At 34.9% G+C, this 23734-nt stretch overlaps 4 protein-coding genes across 6 annotated transcripts; 3 read left to right on the top strand and 1 right to left on the bottom strand.

The window, feature by feature from the left end:
* Positions 1–1284: 1284 nt before the first annotated feature.
* Positions 1285–6440, top strand: LOC120251151 (lysM domain receptor-like kinase 3). The gene is made up of 11 exons (XM_039259690.1): positions 1285–1946; positions 2064–2147; positions 2422–2721; positions 3220–3365; positions 3444–3533; positions 3643–3748; positions 4725–4876; positions 4958–5055; positions 5142–5289; positions 5689–5796; positions 6115–6440. Exons 1-11 carry the CDS (start codon positions 1349–1351, stop codon positions 6277–6279), a joined length of 1995 nt encoding a protein of 664 aa, XP_039115624.1. The 5' UTR covers positions 1285–1348; the 3' UTR covers positions 6280–6440.
* Positions 6441–6650: 210 nt separating this feature from the next.
* LOC120251153 (senescence/dehydration-associated protein At4g35985, chloroplastic-like) lies at positions 6651–8308 on the top strand. Its single transcript, XM_039259692.1, has 5 exons — positions 6651–7334; positions 7407–7510; positions 7576–7742; positions 7840–7924; positions 7991–8308. The coding sequence occupies exons 1-5, from the start codon at positions 6723–6725 to the stop codon at positions 8142–8144; spliced, it is 1122 nt and encodes a 373-aa protein (XP_039115626.1). The 5' UTR covers positions 6651–6722; the 3' UTR covers positions 8145–8308.
* An 83-nt stretch (positions 8309–8391) lies between these two features.
* LOC120251152 (tryptophan--tRNA ligase, chloroplastic/mitochondrial) lies at positions 8392–13608 on the bottom strand. Its single transcript, XM_039259691.1, has 14 exons — positions 13437–13608; positions 12775–12862; positions 12559–12600; positions 11627–11716; positions 11411–11533; positions 10798–10869; positions 10537–10649; positions 10405–10426; positions 10251–10316; positions 9938–9994; positions 9406–9452; positions 9141–9222; positions 8899–8988; positions 8392–8697 (listed from the first exon to the last, which is right to left on the bottom strand). Exons 1-14 carry the CDS (start codon positions 13577–13579, stop codon positions 8563–8565), a joined length of 1170 nt encoding a protein of 389 aa, XP_039115625.1. The 5' UTR covers positions 13580–13608; the 3' UTR covers positions 8392–8562.
* A 3983-nt stretch (positions 13609–17591) lies between these two features.
* LOC120251790 lies at positions 17592–22774 on the top strand. Of its 3 annotated transcripts, none has more exons than XM_039260438.1 (13): positions 17592–17729; positions 17829–17884; positions 17976–18023; positions 18520–18601; positions 18944–19014; positions 19367–19468; positions 20178–20267; positions 20617–20691; positions 20790–20822; positions 21069–21146; positions 21391–21453; positions 21712–21811; positions 22541–22774. In XM_039260438.1, exons 1-13 carry the CDS (start codon positions 17675–17677, stop codon positions 22552–22554), a joined length of 867 nt encoding a protein of 288 aa, XP_039116372.1. In that variant the 5' UTR covers positions 17592–17674; the 3' UTR covers positions 22555–22774. The 3 variants fall into 3 exon arrangements, with proteins under 3 accessions (XP_039116372.1, XP_039116370.1, XP_039116371.1); XM_039260436.1 differs by having other exon boundaries at positions 21379–21453; XM_039260437.1 differs by having other exon boundaries at positions 21379–21453; positions 21712–21823.
* The last annotated feature ends 960 nt before the right edge of the window (positions 22775–23734 follow it).

Below are 23734 nucleotides of genomic sequence, written 5' to 3'. Positions count from 1 at the left end.
TTTCATTTTATTTTGATTATATTTAAAAAATTATTAAAATTTAAGAGATTCTAAATACATAAAAAAAAATATATCATATCAATTTTAAAATAAAAAAATAGCAACGATAACAACAATAATAATAATAATAATAATAATAATAATAATATTATTATTATTATTATTATTATTATTATTATTATTACAAAATGACATGAGGCATATGAAGTAGTTAACTTTTTGACATGTTACCACCAACTCCCTACTTAGATTGTTCATGTCTTTATCATAAATTTTTTTTTTTAAATCTTAGTTAATATTCTATACATGTTTTTGATATGATTTATCTATTTAGTAAAAAAAATAAAAGGTAGATATTAAATATTTAGCCATATCCAATAGGTCAAAATATCAAAATGGTTACCCAATTTTTTATTTTCCATCTTTTAGTCTCTTTAATATAAAATCATTTTTTTTTTGCCCTCGTATTTGCACATTTATATCATTTTGGTTCCTCCAATTGACGAATTTGGTCTTTCTAGCTGATAAGCTGGAGAGACTAAAAAAGACGAAAATATGTAAATACGAGGACTAAAAAAGCAGATTTTACAGCTAAAGGATGAAAATGTGTAAATACGAAGACCAAAAAGATGAATCTTATATTAGAGAGACTAAAAAGATGGAAAACGCCAAATAGATGGACCATTTTAATATTTAAACTTATCTAATGGCACATTATAACTTTAATAGAAAAAATAGTGGAGCTTTTTTACATTTTTATAAAAATTATTAGTAAATAAGAAAATGACGAAACAGCTCTCAGGATTATTTTCCTGCATACACCCAAATTTCCCATTGAGTTTTGGTCTAATAAAATCGGTCTTTATTATACTGGTAAAAAAAAAAAATAAAATCACACCAAAGAAAGTAAAACAATAATTTACTCAAAAGTATAAAACATTTAAAACCAATTAAAATTAAATATTTTAAACTTAAATTTTCATATTTAATTTATTAACAATTATTTATTAATATTATTTTTAAAAAACAATACAATAACTTATTGCTGTTTTACAAAGGTGGTGAGAATTTACTTAAATTATCTAAATAAGAATTATTAACATTCTCATATTTTTCTTTTTAAAATTTCTTTAACCTTAAAATTTTTATTTTTATTTTGTTAACAATTACCAGAAATTATAAAATATCAATCAGATATTTTTATTAATTATCATTTTATTTATTATTATTAAAAAAAAAAGGCACACGATTTAATCTTCATGTAATGCAAAAGCTTTCACAGTTCACTGTTCGTTCCTTCGTCTTCTTCGAGCTCGCTCGCTCGCTCGCTCCGCGCTCGCTCGCTCCAATGGCGGCACTCTCGATCTCTCTCGCACTCCCTTTGATCCTCTTCCTATGGACCACTCTTCCATCCGCCTCCCATTCCACTCCTCTCAACTGTTCCGACACCACTCGCATCTGCACCTCCTTCCTCGCCTTCAAAACCTCACAATCCACCACCTCCACCCTCATCCAGAGCATGTTCGATGCCACTCCCTCTGACCTCACCGCCGATCCCGCCGCCAGCCCTGGCTATGTCTTCGTCCGCAAGAACTGCTCCTGCGCTGCCGCGTCCCGCATGTACTTCGCCAACACCACCTTCACCGTCCGTGACCACGATGGCCCCGTGTTCCCCATGATCTCTGACGCGTACCGTGGCCTGGCGTTCATGCCGAATACCTCGCGGAGGGCGAAGGTCGGCGCGGTTGTCGGCTTGCATCTGCTTTGTGGGTGCTCTAGTGGGCTGTGGAATTACTTGATGAGCTATGTTATGGAGGAGGGGGACACCGTGGAGTCGCTCTCCAGCCGCTTCGGTGTGAGCATGGATAGCATTGAGACGGCGAATGGCATGAGTGATCCGAATAGCATCGTTATTGGGGATGTTTATTATATTCCTTTGAACTCTGGTGAGTTTTTCTCTGTTCGTTTTGGGGAAAATTGATCCTTTGAGTTTCCATTTTAAGAGTTCAGGAGGAAGAGCTTCAATTGTGCTATAATTTTCTGTTTTTTGGTTTGATTTTTAGTACCTGGGCAGCCTTACTTAGTGAATTCTGGTGATTCGGCCTCTCCCTCTCCTGCTCCGGCTCCACTCTTTTACGATATATCTGGTAAAGGCTTCCGCATTGTGCTTTTTTTTTTTCTGTACAAATTTGTGATCTATTTCTCTTGAATGAGGATTTCAACAAGCATCTCTTAGAAAAGATGGAATCTTGTGAAGTTCATTTGTACGTCTTAAGTAATGCAAGCTTTGATCTATTCAAAATTTCTCCTTTTGTCCCAATTGTGGACTTGGCATGGTCTAATTTGAATTCAGGAACTTAAAGAATAGTCTCAATGTTGTTCTTTGCTCATCTAACAGCTTAGTTTGTTTTGTCCTTTCAGGTGACACAGGGAAACATTCTAGTAAATTCCCTTATGGATGGGTTATTGGGAGCATGGGAGTAGCTCTTTTTCTTATTGCTGTAGTTTTTCTTTCATGCATTGCATTCAAGACCTTACATTGCTGTGGCCGACAACGAACGAATCGCACAAAAGATCCCAATCAACCAACCTCACATAAATTTCATATTCTAAAGAGTACTAGTTTCTGCTATCCCTCTGGAGGATATTTCTGCTGCAGATCTAGTACCGTGAAGTCATCTGCTGGAGACATTGGCAATCACCAAATTAACATTCCGAAAGGTCAGTAATCTTCTGTTTCATTGAATTCTGTATCACCTGCTTTAGCATCGTATTTGCTGTCTTTGTGTAAAGGTTCCCTTGTCCAAGTTAGGATATTAATGCACTAGGAACCATCCATTCTGTTTCCTTATATATGCCAAAGATTCTCTCGCCCAAGTATAATATGGTTGATGCCATGCCAGTTGCCAATGCATTAGAAATACAATAACAAGTCACTGTATAACCAATATTAGCACCAATGGGCATTTTGTCCACATACATGTAAATGCACGAACAAGTTTATTTGTGCCAAAGGTGAAATTTTGATTTCGGCCATATTGTTCTGATCTTCCTCTTTATATATTTCCTTTCAAGGTATAAGGGTAAAGTCGGGCAGGGTTTGGTTGATTATTGTGTTAATTGTCTAATTTGAATGTCCATTTTGTTGTTTTTTGGCTGTCAGATTTCTGTCATCTATACTACATTCCCATGATTTTGTAGTTTGTTTGATATCTGCAGGTATGTTTGCTGATGGTTTTAACATGGAGAAGCCTATTGTTTTTACATATGAAGAAATACTTGTTTCAACTGATGCCTTCTCTGATGCCAATCTGCTTGGTCATGGGACATATGGTTCTGTGTATTATGGTGTTCTGAGAGACCAGGTCTGTGGGTCTAGCATGTCTATGTTGATTTTCTTTTTCTAGCTGTTATCTCACAAATGGCATCTTTGCTATGTTCAGGAGGTTGCTATAAAAAGAATGACTGCTACAAAAACTAATGAATTTATGGCAGAGATGAATGTTTTATGCAAGGTTCATCATGCTAGCCTGGTATATGTCCTTGTTCAATTTAGAGATAGTTTTCTTCCTTTCTCAGGTCACCCTATCTGTCACTTTTGTTCTCAACCTTTCTTCTGCCTGCCATCTAACTTTTGTCAAGGTAGAGTTGATTGGCTATGCTGCAAGCAATGATGACCTATTCCTGGTTTATGAATACGCACAGAAAGGTTCCCTAAAAAATCATCTGCATGAGCCTCAAAATAAGGGTAAGATCTCTCTTCTACACACAACTTATATGCAAATAACAATCAGAATTGCCACATGAACTAAACAATAACTGATCGATATGATATTATGTGGAAGAGGAACTATAGATTTTCTAGACTGAGTTTATAGTTTATAGTCTATAGTTCTGACTGATGCAAGTGAATATAAAGTTCTTAGAATTTTCATTCTTTCTTTTTTTATGTAGTGTTAAGTTCACCATGATACTTATTATCTTTTCCATGCATATGCTATATACACTAGTCTTTGCCTTAAAATAGGAATTTTCAACTAAAGGAGCAGGTTTTGAAATTTGCCAACACTAGATAGAAACACTAGGATCTTTTTTGTCAGTGTTTCTTATTTTATTTTATTTTATTTTGTTTCTTTTTAAAAAATTATTACCTCACATCATAGATAGAAGTCTGAGTTGCGATCTCAATAAGAGTTGATTGTCAACTTGGTTGAAAACATCCCATGAACTTGCTGGAAGCATATCAAATCAGAAAACTACTTTGCAGGCATTTATTTTCAGTTACACAGTTAAAAGTAAAATTGGAATATAATTCCAAGTGCCATTGAAAGAAAATCAAAATGTCTAAATGAGGACTGAATGTTAAAGACAACAGGTATTGTTCATTAATTAGTAGTCTACATATTAGAACATTGCTTTCTCTACATCTCGTTCTTTCCCTACATCTCGTTCTCTGCACTTACCTTGGACAGAAATCCTCTCTAGTGATGATGTCTATAGTGTGTTAATAGGTTCCACCTAATGGTTTCATGTCTCTAGATCTCAGTGTGTAGGCTGATCTCATTTTATTTTGTCAATTCAGTTATTCTGATTTTTGAGCATTCTGATTTGAAGCACTAATGATGCGGTTTGTTGACATTTTTATTACCAGAACTTAAACTTTTGCATACATACATCTTTATGAATCAAGGAATTTTATGTGTTGATGTTATTTTTATGCTTAGGCCATACATCATTGTCTTGGATCTCAAGGGTTCAAATTGCACTAGATGCTGCTAGAGGCCTGGAATACATCCATGAGCACACTAAGACAAACTATGTTCATCGAGATATTAAAACAAGCAACATCTTGCTTGATGGTAGTTTTAGAGCAAAGGTAATCGTTGCTTTTGAATTGATCTCTATTTGGTTGTCAATATGTTTACCAATAGGCTTTTTGTCAATATCCTGTCTGTAGATTTCTGATTTTGGACTTGCAAAGTTACTAGTGAGAACAGCTGATGGAGAAGCTTCTGCAACAAGAGTAGTAGGAACTTTTGGTTATCTAGCTCCAGAGTAAGCAGATTTAGAAACTTGAGTTGCGCCACTAATTTCTGCTGAAGTTACATACCTTCAACTCTGTTTTTGTGGAAACCATACAGATACTTGCGTGATGGTTTTGCCACTACCAAGAGTGATGTCTACGCATTTGGAGTTGTCCTTTTTGAGTTAATATCAGGCAAGGAAGCAACAACACGTACAGAAGGGACGACTATGACCAATAATGAAAGGCGTTCTTTGGCATCTATAGTGAGTTATCAGTCTTGACAATGACATTTGAAGCATAATATACTTTTTTCTTAATCTCACGATACTCACCTTTGTTTGCATCACTATACCGTATATATCATGTTGAACACTGTCAATGATTTGAAAATATGGAGAGAATAGGCAGAGTTGTCTTGGTCGCTGACCATTAGTACATGGCTATCTATTATTAGTGATTCCATTACTTGGATGGCTTGACACTTGTGCGTTCTCTGGGGTGTTATGTTGAATTTATTTGAATGGCTTTCATTTGTTTATTCCCATATATACATGTTTGCACTTCATATAGTGTGCAGAATGATCTTTCAATTTCTTACTGTGATACTTCCCTTTGATTAATCATTGTTTTGCATTAGACTCATTCTTTACTTAAATTTTCAGATGCTAGGAGCCCTGAAGAACTCTCCCAATTCAATGAGCATGGCCAGCTTGAAAGAACACATTGATCCCAATTTAGTGGATTTATATCCTCATGACTGTGTGTTTAAGGCAAGTACTGTTACTATTCTGATATTATTATCATTTTCTTAAATGCCTAAAATTGGAAAACATTGTCAGAAAATACAAGCAGTCATAAAGTAAAATTACAAAAGTAAAGCAAACTAAAACTGTTGACAAAGTAAGATATGCGAAGGCTTATGCACGCGAACATACACATGCTATTTAGTAGGTGATGCTGTATAATGTATATGCTTTTTAGTTGGTAATGGCTGCTTCTCTTGAATGTGGAAAAGATTATAAAATATGATAGTGAGAACTTCAGCTTCGTTCGTTCTATATGGCATTCGTTTTCTTTGCATGATTCAGACGGCGATGCTAGCGAAGCAGTGCGTCGATGATGATCCTGTTCTGCGACCTGACATGAAGCAAGTTGTGATTTCACTCTCTCATATCCTGCTCTCTTCAGTGGAGTGGGAAGCGGCTCTGGCGGGTAACAGCCAAGTTTTCAGTGGTCTCGTTCAAGGAAGATAATTTCATTCTTTATTCTTCCTCCGCAATACCTTTCTCACACTTTCCATAAATCTTTTTAAAGTGCATACTAGAGGTTGTGAGTGCATGTATTTATGTGTATATTTACTCGTCCGGTTTCCATGACTTCATATGTCTATTGTACCAGAGAGATTTCTTTTTTCCGAGCTCTCTATTCTTTATAGATCTGTTATTTGTTCAGATTAACTTTCCCCCCTTGAAGTGAAGCATTCTCATTGTTGATCAAAAGTTATGTGATGCTAATAGTCGCACCGATGTAATGTGAACCATATTTGTCCATATTTGTCTATCGATATGCGTTGGCTGAAGGAATATCATTCTCCAAGCATGATATAAAGCATTGTGCTACTTTATATCATGCTTGAAGGGAATCACTGAAAAAGAATAGTGATCAAACTTTATCGATTTTTTTTTTCTATAAAGGAATGCCTATCTATTGTTCTATTAGACTTCAGGCTTTATCCATGAGTTGTTGTGCACCGAAGACTAACTCTTGTGCACCGAAGACTAACTCTCTGATGAGGCCACCGATGAACAGCCTCAAAGAAGATGTTCTGCTTCGAGTTCCCGGTGCTTCAGTTCATCTCTTGGAGGATTCGGAGCCCGTAGGACTGGCAAAGGGTGACTTCTCGATCATCAGAATCACCGAAGGAGGTGTGGTACTGGCCACCAAAGCCAAGGTTGGTCTTGACCTTCAATGGCCTCTGACCAAAGATGAGCCGGTTGTCAAGCTTGATCAACTTCACTATCTCTTCTCACTACCCGATAAAGACGCTGGTTTCTTGAACTATGGCGTGTCTTTCTCTGGACCGGATGGTCGATTGGCTCAACTCGATGAATGTCTAAAAGAATTTGTGTGCTTTAGTTACAATGATCGACAAAGTTCCCGGAAAACAGGTCCTTCTTATGATGTACATTGGAAGGACTATGCTCCGAAGATTGAGGACTATAATAGTGTGCTGGCCAAGGCCATTGCTCAAGGGACTGGAGAGATTGTAAAGGGTATCTTCAAGTGCAGCAATGTTTACACCAATCAAGTAAGAGATACATCTCTCTGTTCTATTCCCTGTTATATTGATCAAGATACTGAGTTTAAAACACTTCTCCAGGTTCAAAAAGGAGCTGATTTGATTCGATACGGCGAAAAATACAAAGCTGAAACCAAACCGAGAACCAACAAAAACCCTGGAGAAATTAACAAGACAATACGTCGGTAAGAGTTATTGTTTTCAGTTATTTACTGAATCAGTTGATTGTATATTAAATTTTAATTTTCAGGGTGAGAAAGATATCAGAGACAACAGAGAAGATGAGCAGAGCTTTGCTTGAGGGTGTTCTTACAGTGAGTGGAGCAATGGCTGTGCCACTGATTCAGTCCAAAGCCGGCCAGGCGTTCTTCGGCAAGGGTCCTGGAGAAGTCATGCTGGCCTCCTTGGATGCCATGAGTATATACAACTTCATAATTCCAATCATCCCATCATAAAATACGAAAAAAAAATTTGAGAAATTGAGCAAGTTTAATGCTTTGATTCTGATCTGCAGACAAAGTATTGGATGCTGTGGAAATTGCTCAAAGGAAAGCCCTTGCAGCTACATCAACTGCTGTGACTGGTGAAGTGACTAAGAGGTGAGAATAAATACGGTATTATACACGGCTTTAAATTCTCTTGTGATGTTTGATTATGTTTGGCAGGTTCGGCGAAAATCCAGGAGAGGTGACTGAGGATGTGTTTGCAACAGCCGGGCATGCAGTTGGGACGGCATGGAACTTGCTGAAGATCAGGAAAGCTGTCAAACCTTCTTCACTGCCTTCAAATATGTTGAAGAATGCAGTGAAAAGAGGCTGATACAGGAAATGTGTGTGCTTGTGTGTCTGTATGTGTGATGTGTTACTTGCTCACAAAATCAGTTTAAATTATGTCTGCATGTAATCTCCAACATGAGATGTTCTGTTTGTAATGAAAAATCAGGTGCCAACATGATGGATGATACCCTAATCTTTAATCTTTAATCCATATCAATCATTCATATTGTTATATCTTCAAAGAGAACTCAATGGTACTGAATACAGTTATTGCATCAATACTCCATATCTTTAAACGAGATCTCGATACTTATTCTAAGTTCAAAGAATGTGATTCCACACCTCAATAGATAATTCAATGTGAAGAACTGCCGCACAAATAACAAAAAAACTAAAATTTTCCATCATATTTGGAATGTCAACTTTAAATCAAGTTACCGAAAATGTACAGGGTCTGTGGACTATCTCTTAAGAAATCCCATTGCTTGGTAAACATTACTCACGGTGGCATCTGCGATCTCAGAAGCTTTTCTTGCACCCTCGGATAGAATCCCATCTAAATATGCGGCATCAGAAGTGATCTCCTGGTACCGTTGCTGCGAAAGAAAGAACATAATGCACGAATAGGTTAGCTGCTATTCGATAAGAGTTTAGACCAAAAGCTAAAACTCTCAGCACATACATTATAAGAGCATTTTGAATGGTTACAATTCTAATCAGTTGTTGAGAGAATTTAATCTGACAAGATGTATTAGTTCTCGGAACCATAGAAGCAGCCTAAACAACCGGTAAACTACCTGAATAGGGTCCAGATGATCGATTAAAGCATCTGTGAGCTTTCCTTTAAATGTCCCCCAGTTCATATCTTGGCACTCCTGTGCTACTTCCTACAAACAAATCATTTCCTCAATAAGTTTATAGGCCTAGAGATGCATGTTAATGACAAGGTCAGTAGTAAAAGAGATTGCCAGATATAAAAGAGAAAGCATATGAATCAAAGAGAACTATGACCAACAAATGCTGTGTATGATCTAATTACCTCTTTAGTCTTTTCAGTAATAAGTTGATAAATTGACAGAAGGTTGTTGCACTCAGGTCTTTCAGGATTGTCAAATTCCAAGCTAGATTTTGAAAGGCAGAAAAAAAAAAAAAAGATATGAAGGTACAATTTCCATAGAAAAGAAAGACCTTTGTATAAAACAAGCATAAGGTAAGCGAATTATCTGTCAAGTAGAAACTGAAGCTGTAAACTCTTTAACAACAAACTACAGAATGTAAAAAGTAGAGAAGGTAACTCTGCATACCTGGGAAACGAGTCTGTTTTGCAGCGCTTGATCTTGTTCACAATTAGCTACAATTTATCAAGAAAATCATGTTACAGCATAGAATAATGGAAGTGGATAACTAGGAATAAAGCCGTGCATAGGTGGTTGAACAATCCTATAGTCAACTCTTTTGATCTGTTGTTCCTCTGACCAAAAATGCAGTTCATGTTCTATCTTCAGTAGATCAGCACATAATTTTAAAGCCAATTGGAGGTTCATTAATTTAATAACAGAACACTTCGCTTAGGTTCACTGCCAATCTGCCAAGAGATGGTGCCCAATTACAGACAAAATAACTTCTGGCATCAAAGGACTTGCAGAAACCCCCAAAAGGTGATTGCTGGTATTAAATTTATATTTTCTTTTCTTTTTTCTTATATATCATCAATGTTATGATCCATTAAGTCAAAAAAGAAAAGAAATTCAACTTGTAAAGCACATAAAAAAGAAACAAAGAACAATTGATCAAATCCAACAATACACATTTATTGAAAAAAAGCCTCATACTCACATCTTTTGGGTCAAGGATGTTGATGCGAGACTGATCTGAAGGAGCTGATTTTGACATCTGTAGGCACCCAACAAAAGGCCAATTCAAATGAACAAATGAGATTAGCTGTTAAATGTACTAAGAGGGTTTTGTCACTGATTTTGCATACCATCATCAAACATAAAAATAAATATCCAAGTGGGTGTTTCATTTCCACTACTCTGACAGCTAGATAGAGATTGAACTCTCTTTATAGCCCGAGGTGTAAAAAGTTACTAATTACCATTCTTATAAGGAATTTACGACAGTTCACCTTCACTATGGATCTCATTACCTTCGAAAGACCATCTGTCAGTGACATCACTCGAGCACCTACAGGAGGAATAAGGGCTTCCGGAACCTGCATGAAAATACTGTTGAAGGCAATAAAAAGGATCTGATTCAATGCTTGAAAAGATATAAATCACAGTGAGAAAACAAGTGCCCACCTTAAAAATTGAACCACCTCTCCTGCAAATAGAATAAAGGCTGTGAAATCTCTAGGCGGGGGCAAAGATGAAATGGATAAACGGTTGAGCATTTGGGTAGCTAAAGATTAAAAAAAAGAAGAGAATGCCCACCCTCCCAATTTCTTCCACTTCCTTCCCCCATATAAATAATTTACTCTCTCTGCCAGTTCACGAGTTAATTCCAAATGCTGCTGCTGATCGTTTCCAACAGGCACCAAATCAGACTGCATTTCAATCAACAATTGATAAGATGACTGTTTTTTAGTATCATATGAGCAACCTTACATATTAGATTGATCTCATGGTTATATAAAAAACCCATCTGATATACTACTTATCAAATACACTAGCATGACATGCTAATTCAATTACCTGATATAAAAGAATATCTGAAGCCATCAGAACTGGGTAAGTTAAAAGCGCAACTCCAACATTTTCATCGCCCTAAATAAAATAAAAGAACACAAGGAATGTGAGTTTTCAGCCAACTGTGAATATGGGCACCCAAAATTTAGCTGGACAATGTTATATGTACAAGTTCAAGAAATCTCAAGACTCGCAAATATTGTACATCCACTGGCACTCTTTCATAACATGATGTTCAGCTATTAAAATATTGTTTTATCTGTCAGGGCTATTCTTAATTAGCATAATCATGAGTACAGCACCAATAATTCATATTAAATTAGAATATACAAAGGAGACTGATCAATCAATGAAGTCTCCCGCAAGTGAAATGGCTGCCAGAGGACTAACTTAGTATCCTTAACCCCACATGTTGGTAGACTGTCTCCACCTCAAGGCAGAACACCTAATTGCTAGTAAGCAACCTGACCGGTAAACCTGGTCTATCTTTTTTATAAAATATGAATTATTGCCATCCATTAAAGTCCTACTTCTACAAGAATGCCTAAGTTAGAGTCGAATAAAATGCAATAACATTAAGAGTAAACGGTGCTCAAGCACTCATACAGCTGTAACGCACCGCCTTGCGAGATTTTTCTTTAAATTGGATCATTTTGTTTAGCCAACCAATAGGTGTAGCAGAACTTAGCAGCCACATCAATTCCACATGAGCACGAACATGAGATTGCACAAATACAGAAGCCTGCAGGTTAACACATCACATAAATTCAAACTCAGAATCATTTAAGCAAGACACAGACAATAATACATCAGCATTGATTTAATATTATCAAACCTTGGTAGTATCTATACCACACGCAAGATAAATGGCCGCTGTACTTCTTGTCGCTTTAGACAACTCTTGAGCATCATGTGGTAGAGTAATCTGAATAGAACCAGTTCAAGGGACATGAGATCTACCATATACTAAGAGAATGCCTGCAATATGTGAAAGATATTTTTCTTTAGAATATTAATCCTTTTTCAATTTTTTTCTTTTTTTTACTCACGCATCACAATTAAAACAATGTTAGTTGTCTTAAATAGAACTAGATATTTCCTCCAGATAGCACAAGCCTACAATATGGCATTTGTCTGAGGCAGAATTACATGCGCATTTCACCGGCATTACTTAGACATGACAAGACATGGGAAAACATCTCACAGTCGAACCCAATGTTATACCAGATAGTCCCTTGAGTGTGATCCACATGTAGCATAATTCAGTTAGGTGCATGATAAGATAACAATGACCAGTTTAGAGAAAGCTAAAATGATTACAGGAATGCTTTTCCTGTTGATCATTAATGGGTTACTAAAACTCACTAATTCCTAACCAAAGCAGTCATCTTTTGAATATAAAAAGCTGTAATGAATACAAGGACATAAATTGCAGTAGGCATGCAAGTCAACAATGAAACTGAACCACGAGCCTCAAAGTCATTTATAATTACATAAAATGATAGAAAGAATAGATAATGAAATTTACAATTCACATGGTTATGGCATCCAAGCAATGCTACCCACACGACAAATTTGAGAACTAGCAGTGAAGTACCCTGAAGTTCAAACATAGCACATCTACTATATAGTCAGCTTTTACGAAAGAACCACACCAATAGTTTCAAATTGTCTTTTTTCCAACAGTCAAGTTCTTTCCATAGTTTAAGACATAAAACAGAGTTAAAATGACGAAAAAGTGGGAAACTGCGTGACCGAAAAACTTACTGCATGCAGGTCAACAATGAAGAAGAGCGTTTCATATGAATTCTGCAAGGAAATGGTAAGACCACTGTCATTCAGACCTTTACAAGGCATATCAAACCAAAATAACACAAAGGAATTAAAAAAGCCTATCATGCATCCTCTTGACACACTACAAATGCCACTTAAGAAAATATATCAAATTCCAAATGACAACTTGAAGAAGGAAAGGCCAACAACCTGAAGAGAAACCCAATTTTTTATGGCACCAAGGTAATTTCCAAGATGAACAGTTCCTGTCGGTTGGACCCCGGATACAATCCTTTTCCTGAGAATTGGACGACATCACAACTCAAATTCGATTTAATTACAAACAGCAACCAACCTAGTAAGAAATAAATATATATATACAAGTCCAAGCATCCACCACAAATTTTTTTGATAGAATGTAACTCTCCAATTAAAACATTCCTGGACTTAAACATCCCCAAAAAAATTTATGGCCCTCAAGGCCAATGCTTTCCTAAAAAATTTTGACGTCTAAAACTCAAAGAAAATAATTGATATTCGTCATCAACCTCTTGGGATCGAGATCCATCATCTTCCACGAAACGTATCATCCTGACACTAAAAACTACTTAAACTAAATTGGAAGATTATCCCGGGACATTCAATGATTCAAGGGTAAAAATTTGAAGCAGACATCCACAGCTGCAAACGAACAAAAAATATATACAGTAGAACAAGACTGAGGAGACTGAGAACCGAGGAAAAGCAGATAAAGATAGCATTTTGATGCTACAAACGACATAGACACAAGAAAAAACACCGGTCCTATATCTTGGATAAGCGATTTTTCAAATGTTCTTAGGATTAAAAAGAAAAGCGCTTAGAAAGCTCACATTTTGGGTATTTGCGGGGCCTCTGAAGCAGCAACACTGCAATTACATCGAAACAAGAGACGAGGACGGAAGGCTCCTCTCGCCGGGCAGAGAAGGCGAGGAGAGGTCGCGGAGAGTATTTGGGAGACGAGGGCGCGCCCCATCCCTTCTCTGCTCTCTTTCTGAAGCCGCCCAATGGATGAGGCGGAAAGGAGCTGAAGATAAATACTAAATAGGAGTAGTTGAAAACCTGGAGTTTTTATATATAACCCTATAAAATGTGTTTATTATGTTTGACACTTTGTTTTTATGACGATGCTGGGGGTGTAAATGAGTCAAGCTACTCTTGAGCTATTTGAGATAGGCTCGGTCTGTGCTTAAATTTGATTTAATTTTTCACAAGCCAAGCCAAACTCGAGCTACTTATTTAATTTGGCGAGCCAAGCTCGAGCCTAAAAATACTCTAACTTGTGAGCATCACGAGTCTAAACGAGCTTCTATATATAAAATATTAAAAAAATTAGTTATATTTAAATTATAAAAATATCTAAGCCATACTATTCTAATTTTTAAATTCTAACTCCAAATAAACCCCAAATTAGTTTTATTTGGGTTTGGAATTTTATTATGAATATAATGAAGATGTGTTAAATTTGGATTTTTATTATGAATTATATTATATTTATTTAATTTGAAAATGACAGGTTAATCGAGCTTAAACAAGCTCAAGCTTCTTGAGTTTAGTTTGAGTATAACTAATTTCAAGCTTTACAAGCTGAGCTCGAGCTATTCAAACTTTTCAGTGAGCCAAGCTTGAGCATAAAAAATATGGCTCGAACGAGCTTGAGCTTATAGTGATACTGGGCTTGGATTGGCCTGTTTACATCCCTAGACAAGGCAATAGAAAAGATTAGAGATGAATTAATAAAAGATAAAATAAAAAAAAACTTGAAAAGATGTTGGTTTCTATTACTATGTTATATGAATATAGATTATTTAAGAATTTTGTTGATGAACTTTTTATAATTATAGCAACAATTGTGTTTCATGAATACAATAAATCTCATGGGAAAATTTAGGGTAAATTTTTTATTAGGTCATTAAACTTTGGCTCATTTTCACTTTGATCATCGAACTTCAATTTGCATCAATTTAGTTATTCAATTTTAATTTGATTTCACCGAGCAATAAATTAAAGATTTCAACCCCTAATTGATTACATGGTTGTCTGAAAATCCGAGTTGGTTCTCGCCATGACACATTATTAAGTCTATTGAAGGTGTCCATGTCATCCATAAAGAGCCACATCATTCATTTGGCTGCCGAAATCTTTTGATTTATTACCTATTGAAATCAAATTAAAGTTGAGTGACCAAATTGGTGCAAATTGAAGTTCAGTGATCAAAGTGAAATTGAGCCAAAGTTTAGTGACCTATTAAAAAAATTTACCCAAAAAATTTATAAATTAAAATTCATTGATCATAAAACTAATATTAAGGTATGTTTGGTATGCCTTATAAAAATTTGGGGATTTACATATTTAGCCTCTCCAAAAATTTGAAGTTGTTCCCCATATATATGTTTTTAATGCATATGGATTTTTTTTAAATAAACCACAAATTAATAAAAGAAAAAAAATGAACACATTCGTCGAGCAAGAAGAGCTCACATGAAGTTCAACCAAAAAAAAAACAATCTACTAGATGTGGACGAAAAAAAAAAGAATAATCGATAAACCCACACAGAGGTAATAAAACAAGTGCAACCTAGGAAGACAAGCTTTTCAAGGTGGTCTAAATAAGACTCAATAAGACTAGATTGGTTCCGGTGAAAAAAAATGAACACGGATGGTTTTTTCTTGATGATTTAGTTTTTTAGTCTACTAAATTGTGTTTTTATGTAAAAAAATCAGCTGAGAATATTTGACTATTGGTGTATTTTTCATTTTATCTTTTTATTTTTAAGATGAAATTAGATAAATCCCAAACTTATTAATTAAAAAAGTACAACAGAAACTATTTATATATATATATGTGTGTGGAAGTAGCATAATAAGAAAGAAGTAAAGAAAATGAGATAGATCACTCATATTCTTGCAAAAAAAAAATTGAACAAAGCTGAGATAAGCAGATAGACAGGTAAAGATTCTGGTGATGATGTCCTTATGGAGTCAACAGGTTCATGTGTCTCCATTAGACCAATAATCTAGATCATTTTTTGGGGCTTCAAGCTCTCAACTGCAACATGAGTACTCTTCTCAATGAGTAGAGGTGCAGAGGAAATTGTGTCTTCTGAGTTGCATCTATGCAAATCCTGAGCCGCATATAATAAAAAAAATGAATATATAGTTATGTTTTTTTAGTTATATATATATCTATAAGAGTGTTTTTTGCGTGTGTTCGTAGATTCAAATTCTAGAGATGATAATCCTCAACTGGTGGATGAAAATCCAATGGATTGTATCATGCTCTGAGAATTTTCATTTGGATTACTATGCTTGCAACTAAAATAAATCCCAGACACAATTGGGTCTATTGGTACACGGATCGCTGATAGAGCTCTCACCGAGTGGTGAGAGTTCGATTCTCGGCTGAGGGCATATTTCTGGGAGTTGTAAATAGTGGTTGTGTATGGGTGGTTCCAGCGCCCACGTGAGCGCGGCCCCATCCCCATTTATTCCACTGAGGCTTGTGCACGTCCCTGGGTCTTTAGTGGGTTCGCCCCGCTCTTCTTCCCCAAAAAAAAATAAATCCCAGACACAAACAACCAGTTTCAAAGCGATATAATGCTCAATACGGTTCATATTATTGTTCATGAATAATTCTCTACTTGTCTTTCTCATGTGATAAATAGTATTATTGTGCACAATAAAAAATGAGATGTATAGTATTTTGATCTGAACCATCCAAAAACCAATATAAAACTAATCAACCGAAGCTAAAATTTAATTAACCCATCATCTTCACTGTAATCAACTATGAAATTTTGCAGTTACCGTATTCTCTCTATATAAAATATAATATTAACTTCTTTAATATATTGTGGATATTTTATAAGGTTATTGCTCATGCTATAAACCAAGCTTCTTTGATGTGATTTTACCCAGAGTGAAAGTAATATTTATCACTAGTGAAGTTAGCTACAATTTTTCTAATAAGTTATATATTTTTTAATATAAATATGGACAAATCATTGAATGAACTTAACCTCTATACATAGAGAAATAAAATACCAATTTTTTTATAATAAACATGATAATTTTTTTTGTATAGAATATTCATGTCTTGCTGAGAATATAAGTTAAAATCTCTGTTCACAGAGAGTGAAAGCATTGGTGTTGTGAAACTTACATTTGTGTTCCTCATATGCGCACCTCTAATATGTAACTTATTCTTATTTATAAAAAAAAAGTATCAAATATATACTTTCAATGAATGTACCATGTGTGTAATTTAATCCACTCCTGCTAGAAATTAAGAGTTTGGCTCTTCTTGTGGCTTGTTACTTAACAGTTTTGAGAATGCGCACAGATAATTATCAAACCATGTTTATCTAAAGAATACAATTTGGGTTTGCACTAGAATCCCCTCAATTTTTTTAAAATATAAATAAATCATAATCCTCAAAAATTGTTGTAGAGATAAACTCTCAACTCTCATTAAAATTCTTTCAACTTTCTGATTAAGTCTAACTTATCTTTGAACCGCTCCACTTGAATAGTTCTATATTGAGTAGAACATGATTTATAAGAATTATGCATCCTTTATTGTTCATATATTTCAGTAAAAATCACTTAAAAGTCTCTATAAAAAACAAACCATATTTTTACAGTCGTATTCCATCAAATGCCAAATAATAATAATAAAAAAAAAATTGCTTTATATTTTTATAAAAACTGTCAACTAATTTTGATTATAAATAAATAAATAAAATTATAAGAGCATATAAGCAAAACTAGTTTGTATAAGACTATAAATAAATAATTTTTAAAATTTTCCATTAAATTATAATACTGTTCCGGATAAGTTTGGATTAACGGGTTGGGTTGAAGAATTAACGGGTAAGGATCCGGCCCGATTAGAGCCACAGCACTCTTTTGAGACTTCGGGTTCCCGCCTCCACTTAACGGGTCGAGTTTTTATACCACGAAGAACCTCATCGTGGATCCGATTTCGACTCTTCTCGGCCGCGGGTTTCATCGTCCCACTCTGAAGAAGAAGACGAAGAAGAGCAGCTAGGGTTTCTTCAAGCTCGATTCAATGGCCACACAAGTTGGGATGGGGCTCTCCAGGGCCCTGATCTTGATCGGAGCTGGTGAATTCCCAACCTTAATGCCTGTGTATTCTTTGATTTGTTCCCTATCTTGTTTCGATCTCCTTTCTTTCTAATTCATTGGTTTTTCTGGATTTCTAGGTTTTACTGGCTCACTTGTCTTCCGTAATGGCCGTGAATTTTTTGCTGATATCCAGGTTTTAATTGTTTCTGATAATTCCAATCTAGTTTTGGTTTTGTGTGAGGCTTTGGAAGGTTTTGATTTAGAGATGAGTTTTTGGTATGCAGGAGAAATCTGGAGATAAGTCGGGTGATTCTGATGTTATTGTTGCCCAGGTAATTAACATACTCTTTAATGGCGTGCTAGATTGAATATAAAACCAATTTTTAATTTTTCCAGCATAAACCATTAGTATGTTTTCATGATCCATACTGACAAATTTATAACCTTGAAGCTCTTCTCTCTGAATGGTTAGATCCAATTTAATAATTTAATGGTTTAGTTTAGTAACCAAACTTGCTTTTTGTGTGTCCCACTGTCCCCTATTAATTGTCCAAGCACCTGGGGATAAGGTAAGTGAGGAATTTACAAGTTGCTATGTGAGGTCCTATCTGTATCCCTGGTCCAACTCATAGAGGAAGTCAGAGCTATGCAATATGCATATGATTGCTTGGTTCAACGTGATTTTTCAATTCGTATGTTCTCTGCTTATTTATTTGTTGGATAATAATGATGAGTACTCTTGGAGGGAGCTGTCAAAGAACATGCTTGCTACATAAATTGTCTTTACTATTAATTGTACTGATATGTTTCTTTGGTGTGAGTTTATAGATGCGTCGGTTGGCTCAGGAGATCAGCGTGCTTGCTTCTTCTCATCCAGTAACTATTCTGAATGGAAATTCTGGCCAAGATGGTATTTCTTGTGACAATTCTTAAATTGTATTTTATAGCACAAACAGTGTTAGTTTGATATTCTCACATCACAGAAATTCTATTTGATTGTGCTTTATTGAATTTCAAAATGGAATCAATATCATCTTTTGCGGTTAACCTGCTCAAACATTATATGGACACTTGTGATTTGTGTATGACCTCATAATTACCAGATCTAGCACTGTCTGATCTTCTGTAGTAAATTAGCAGATTATAGTAATATGTTTTACAGAAAAGATGTTTGGCTATCTAATTGCTTCTTTTTATAACCATGTAAGTTTTTTTTGCACACAAATGACTTTTTCTTTTGATTTTCTATCAGGAAGCATAGCAGCACTCATTGTGCCAGCAGCAACTGTGGGGGCAGTAGGCTATGGGTACATGTGGTGGAAAGTAAGATTTTATAAGCAATAGCTGCCACATAGTTGTACAACTGTTTGATGCTCTTATTCTTCCTCTTCTTATTCTTTATTTTTTATTATTTTTATTTTTTTGAATTGCAGATGTTTTCTTTTTTCTTTCGGCATGCTTAATATTTACTAGCACGAAGTCTAGTTGTCAGTCTATCATCATTTTTTTTACAAGTCCTTTTGTTTATTTTATCTCTAAATAATTAAAATTTTGCAGAGAACTTGGTAGCTTTCATGAGTTATCCTCCTATCTGTATCTATTATATGTATTGTGATAATTGATGCAGAATTTTCTGGGGTACTCACGTTTCTATTGTAATCTTTCAAATGGTTAGGGCGTTTCCTTCTCTGATATGATGTATGTCACAAAGTGTAATATGGCCAATGCTGTTTCAAGCATGGCAAATCATTTGGAGAAAGTCTCTGCTGCTTTAGCTGTAAGCCTCACTCACTCAGTTTCTTCCATCACTTAATTTTGATCGTTTTTCACTCTGATTGTAAAAAAGTATTTAGCTGGATATCCTTCCACCTCCCATGATGCTGATATTGGCTGATTGGTTGTTGAAACTTGAAACTATGCAATTCTATGCATTTATCCTTGAGATTCTCATGGATTTGAAGTTTCCTGTTGTGAATGTTAAATAGATCAATCTTAATTTCTGAAAGCATGGTCATGATGTGCCCCTTAGCCAGTATTGTTGACAGGCTGCAGAGTACGAGAATATCAATTGTACATGCTAAGCATATCATTTCTCCTTTTGTACATTATAAAAAAGAGGAAAACAGATACACTGTATCTCTTGAACTAATGGTCTACTTGTTGCGACATAGGTGTAACTAAATAACAGGATTGTTTTGGATATTCATCACACGATGTTAAGTTATACGTGATCGCTATAAAATTGTTTCGTACTTATCCTTAGTATTCTTCCAGAGTGAGTGATTTTAGCCAATGCCACTACATGTAGATTTGAATTGAATTCTTGACCTAGCTTGTCTGTTATGTATCCACATTCTACCACTGGCCAACAAGTTGGAAATAAGCTCCCTTATACTTGTTTCATTTGATATTGATAAGGAAATTATTATTATTATTATTATTTTTATTATTATTTTTTTTTTTAATTTTATTTTTTGAATGTTTAGGCGACCAAAAAGCATCTGACACAGCGAATTCAGCTCTTGGATGACAAGTTGGATGAGCAAAAAGAGATGTCAACAGGAATAAAGCATGAGGTAACTTACAATTTCTTTTCTTTTTGTCTCTGGCTATTGAACCTCTGTTCAATATAGTTTTTAAAAAGGCAACCATTTAATCAGGTAGCTAAGCCAGGTAACATTACCCTACTGCAATTCCTAGACCAAGCTAATGTCAAAAACATTTCTGTGCTTCTTACTTAACTTCTTTACCTACTGCCATGAAGAATTTCTTGCAGCTTGGCAAATTTAAAAGTGAAGTGTCACTTTTTTGTTCATCGCAAGATAACTATATATTCAATTTTGATCATATGCAATTGGCATGCTTATTATATTAACAATGTGTGGAATTGATCTCCTAGAGTTTTTTGTCCTATTATCCAACCAGGTTTCTGATGCTTGCAGTAAATTAGAAACTATTGATTGTGAACTGAATACACTCCAGCAGCTTGTTCGGGGTCTGGTAAATATCTCATTCATAGTCTGTTATGTCTCCTTTGTGCTCTTCTAGGCACTTGAATTTACAGCCCCCTCATTTTGTTCTCCTTTCCACCAATGCAGAATGGAAAGGTGGACGCAATAGAGGACAAACAGGTCTGCTTTAGTCGCAATGAGTTTTAAATTATTTTTAAAATCTGTGTTACTGGACTATTTTGTCTGTGGATACTTCCAAAGTTGGATATCTTTTTCCGCTTTTAAACTCAATATTGCATAGTATAATGCAGAAAGAAATGGATGTTGAGCAACCCACAGCCACATGTTAAATAATTGATATATAGATTCAAAAATAACTTTTTTTAAGTTTCATTATTTAATTTCCTGACAAGGTTATGATCACAGGAATTTGCTAGTGCTGGAATCTCATATATCTGCAACTTCATAAGCCAAAGAGGAGCAAAATTGCCCGATTACCTTCAGGTCTGCATTCTTATTGAGTCATATCCTTTCTTCAAATGATAACATCAAAGAAATTATCAGGACTAATTAATAATGATGGTGGGTTCTCATAATTTCTTTTTGCATGAATGGGGGATTAAAGCATTCCCTGAGAATTCATGCAGAGAGATATTCTTTCACCTGTTTGTAACTTTGTATTTAGAGTTTAGCCGTTTCTGTCCTTTGCTTCGGCTTACCTATGACACAAATTTAGCTGATACTGCAGGATATGCCCAAGCCTAGTGGAAGGCGTTTTTACTTGAATTGTGTGGAGAGTGGAGGTTTGAAGGTCAGATATTAATTTGCAAATGCAAATTATAAGAAACATTTGCATAACTCATTCTTTTTAGAACGGACTGTTTTTATTGTCTTGCCATGCATAATTTCTTGGTAATTTAGAACCCTTTCATTTCCATGTTTTGCTTGATGAGATGTTCATGGTGTTTTTTGGACAGTCTTGAAATCTGAATGCTCATACCATTGGTTGCAAATCTTCGTTTGATGAGAAGTTCATAACTATAATAACCTATTCATGGCATTTTGACAGGGTCTGCAGTACGCAGCAGAAAGTGTGGTTTCAAGAAATCTGGATGGGCTCAAAACAGACACAACTTTGCAAGTTGTTCCAATTCCACAAACTATTGCACGTGTGTGACCAGGTTTCAACATTCCTTAATTCAATAAGATTGTCAAGCATGCATGTTAGATTATGAATGGGCAGTTTACACCATCATTATGCTTTGCTAATTTATACTGTGATGCAATGCATGATTGGTTAATCATTCACTTATCATGCTCAATCAAAATTTTATGATACAACTCGAAAGGTGGCTGTTGTGTTGCATGATAATGAACTTTTGAATCACTAACCAAGATCTCCATACCCTACAAATGAAAATCACAACTAGAGAAGATTCTGTTGCTTTAAAAAGGGACTTGGATTACAATTGTCAGGAATCTAATGTCCATGGTGTAAATACTGACATGTGTCACAACATCTTTAAAATAGCTTTACTTATTACACATTAAACATTTAAATAGGTTATCAACTAGTGACAAAGGATGGACTTCGCTTTCTCAGTTGTTTCCCATTTTTGTTTTGTTATTTTTTGTTTTTTGTTATTATTACTGAGATTTGCTTCGCCTCCAGTGACTGTGTTTTACCTCGTGTCTATTTTCTATTCTGTCTGTTCTTTAGTTTTTGTTGTTCTTCGTCTTTTTTGTTTGTTCTGTTTGTTCCATTTATCTTTTTATAATAATTCAGTAATTTATCTATTTTATTAAAAAAAAAACTTGTGAGGTTTCACTTCAGTAAAACTAGATACATTACCTTGATCTGTATCTCATTTGTTGATATGTTATATATTCACTTGCAGGGCTACCGTATTAGATGATGATTTGGTGATATAGAATCACAAGCTTAAACAAGCATGAAGATCATCCTTCTCCTCTCTCAATGTTTTGGGCAAGAATTACTTTTTTTTTTTTTTTGGGTAGTCTGTCATTATTTAACTGTTACTATAATTAATATGCTCAACCGAGTTGCTTGTAGGATTGAAATACCAAATAACTAGAGTGATTGAAAAGTCACTATTATGCAGCACTCTAATTTCTGACGCAGCTAATAACAGTCCACAGTAAATGAAAAACATATTTTATAATAAAAATTGAGATTTTTATTTTATTTTTTTTAATTTTATTTATCAAATATGGATAAATTAAATATTAGAGATGTGTACAAATATAAAATTAATATGTTAATGTATTTATATTTTTATATAAGATGGTTCAAACCTATCTTTTCCCGTGGAATATAAAAGATTTTTTTTTAAAAAAATACAAATAAAATAATGAAAAAGTATGAAAAAAAAAAAGTTTAAAAGGCATTCATTGCTGATCTTTATAGTTCTCAATTCTCAAGGCACACTTTTTGTTTGCATATCTCTACAGCAGTTGCTAGCACACGGCATATGTCATAACTGAAATGACCCACAGCCTGATGCTTTCCTTTTTTCTTACTTTTCTTGATTTTATCCTGCCAGTTTTCACATGAAAAAGTTTATTTTGACATCATTTCAGCAGGGGTGAAATGGTCACTTTCTTACTAAAATAATCCTTTTAGATCACGGTAATTTTAAAAGTCTCATCATCAGTTTTTTAATAATACTTTTTAAAGTCTAAAAATCATAAAGATCTCTCAATAATTACTTATTATAATATGTTTGTTATAAACAAATATTTTAATGGATGCCTAATGTAGCAATTTCACTGTAGCAGACGACATTATTATAGCAACTGCTAGAGATTACTGTATCAGTCACAACACTGTAGCAGCCGCCGGTACTGTTACTATTCTACCAACCAGGGTATTTTGGACCGTCGGATCGAATCGATCCTGGCCGTTCATTCAACTCTTGTATCCCTATAAATACCCCCTCATTTTGTATACTTTGGGATATAGAGAAGAGAAGGAAAAGAGAGAAATAAAAGAAGAAAGAAGAAGAAGAAGTTAATTCTTCAGGGTTTTTCGGTTTTTGGTAAATACTCTGGCTCTCTATTCTTATTACTAT

This window comes from Dioscorea cayenensis, chromosome 20 (assembly GCF_009730915.1).
Source record: "Dioscorea cayenensis subsp. rotundata cultivar TDr96_F1 chromosome 20, TDr96_F1_v2_PseudoChromosome.rev07_lg8_w22 25.fasta, whole genome shotgun sequence".
Taxonomy (NCBI): domain Eukaryota; kingdom Viridiplantae; phylum Streptophyta; class Magnoliopsida; order Dioscoreales; family Dioscoreaceae; genus Dioscorea; species Dioscorea cayenensis.
Note: the sequence above shows the minus strand (reverse complement) of the source record. Positions and strands in the feature narration are given on the sequence as shown.

What these genes read in the sequence shown, in the direction of transcription:
- LOC120251151 (XM_039259690.1), top strand. Translation starts at nt 1,349, where the DNA reads ATGGCGGCACTCTCGATCTCTCTCGCACTCCCTTTGATCCTCTTCCTA. An exon ending in TTATATTCCTTTGAACTCTG is followed by an intron (nt 1,947 to 2,063) that starts GTGAGTTTTTCT and finishes TTTGATTTTTAG; the next exon opens with TACCTGGGCAGCCTTACTTA. An exon ending in AGGTTCATCATGCTAGCCTG is followed by an intron (nt 3,534 to 3,642) that starts GTATATGTCCTT and finishes ACTTTTGTCAAG; the next exon opens with GTAGAGTTGATTGGCTATGC.
- LOC120251153 (XM_039259692.1), top strand. Translation starts at nt 6,723, where the DNA reads ATGCCTATCTATTGTTCTATTAGACTTCAGGCTTTATCCATGAGTTGT. An exon ending in ATTAACAAGACAATACGTCG is followed by an intron (nt 7,511 to 7,575) that starts GTAAGAGTTATT and finishes TTTAATTTTCAG; the next exon opens with GGTGAGAAAGATATCAGAGA. An exon ending in ACTGGTGAAGTGACTAAGAG is followed by an intron (nt 7,925 to 7,990) that starts GTGAGAATAAAT and finishes TATGTTTGGCAG; the next exon opens with GTTCGGCGAAAATCCAGGAG.
- LOC120251152 (XM_039259691.1), bottom strand. Translation starts at nt 13,579, where the DNA reads ATGGGGCGCGCCCTCGTCTCCCAAATACTCTCCGCGACCTCTCCTCGC. An exon ending in GCCCCGCAAATACCCAAAAT is followed by an intron (nt 12,863 to 13,436) that starts GTGAGCTTTCTA and finishes TCCAATTCTCAG; the next exon opens with GAAAAGGATTGTATCCGGGG. An exon ending in GTGGTATAGATACTACCAAG is followed by an intron (nt 11,534 to 11,626) that starts GTTTGATAATAT and finishes GTTAACCTGCAG; the next exon opens with GCTTCTGTATTTGTGCAATC.
- LOC120251790 (XM_039260436.1), top strand. Translation starts at nt 17,675, where the DNA reads ATGGCCACACAAGTTGGGATGGGGCTCTCCAGGGCCCTGATCTTGATC. An exon ending in AATTTTTTGCTGATATCCAG is followed by an intron (nt 17,885 to 17,975) that starts GTTTTAATTGTT and finishes TTTGGTATGCAG; the next exon opens with GAGAAATCTGGAGATAAGTC. An exon ending in ACGCAATAGAGGACAAACAG is followed by an intron (nt 20,823 to 21,068) that starts GTCTGCTTTAGT and finishes TTATGATCACAG; the next exon opens with GAATTTGCTAGTGCTGGAAT.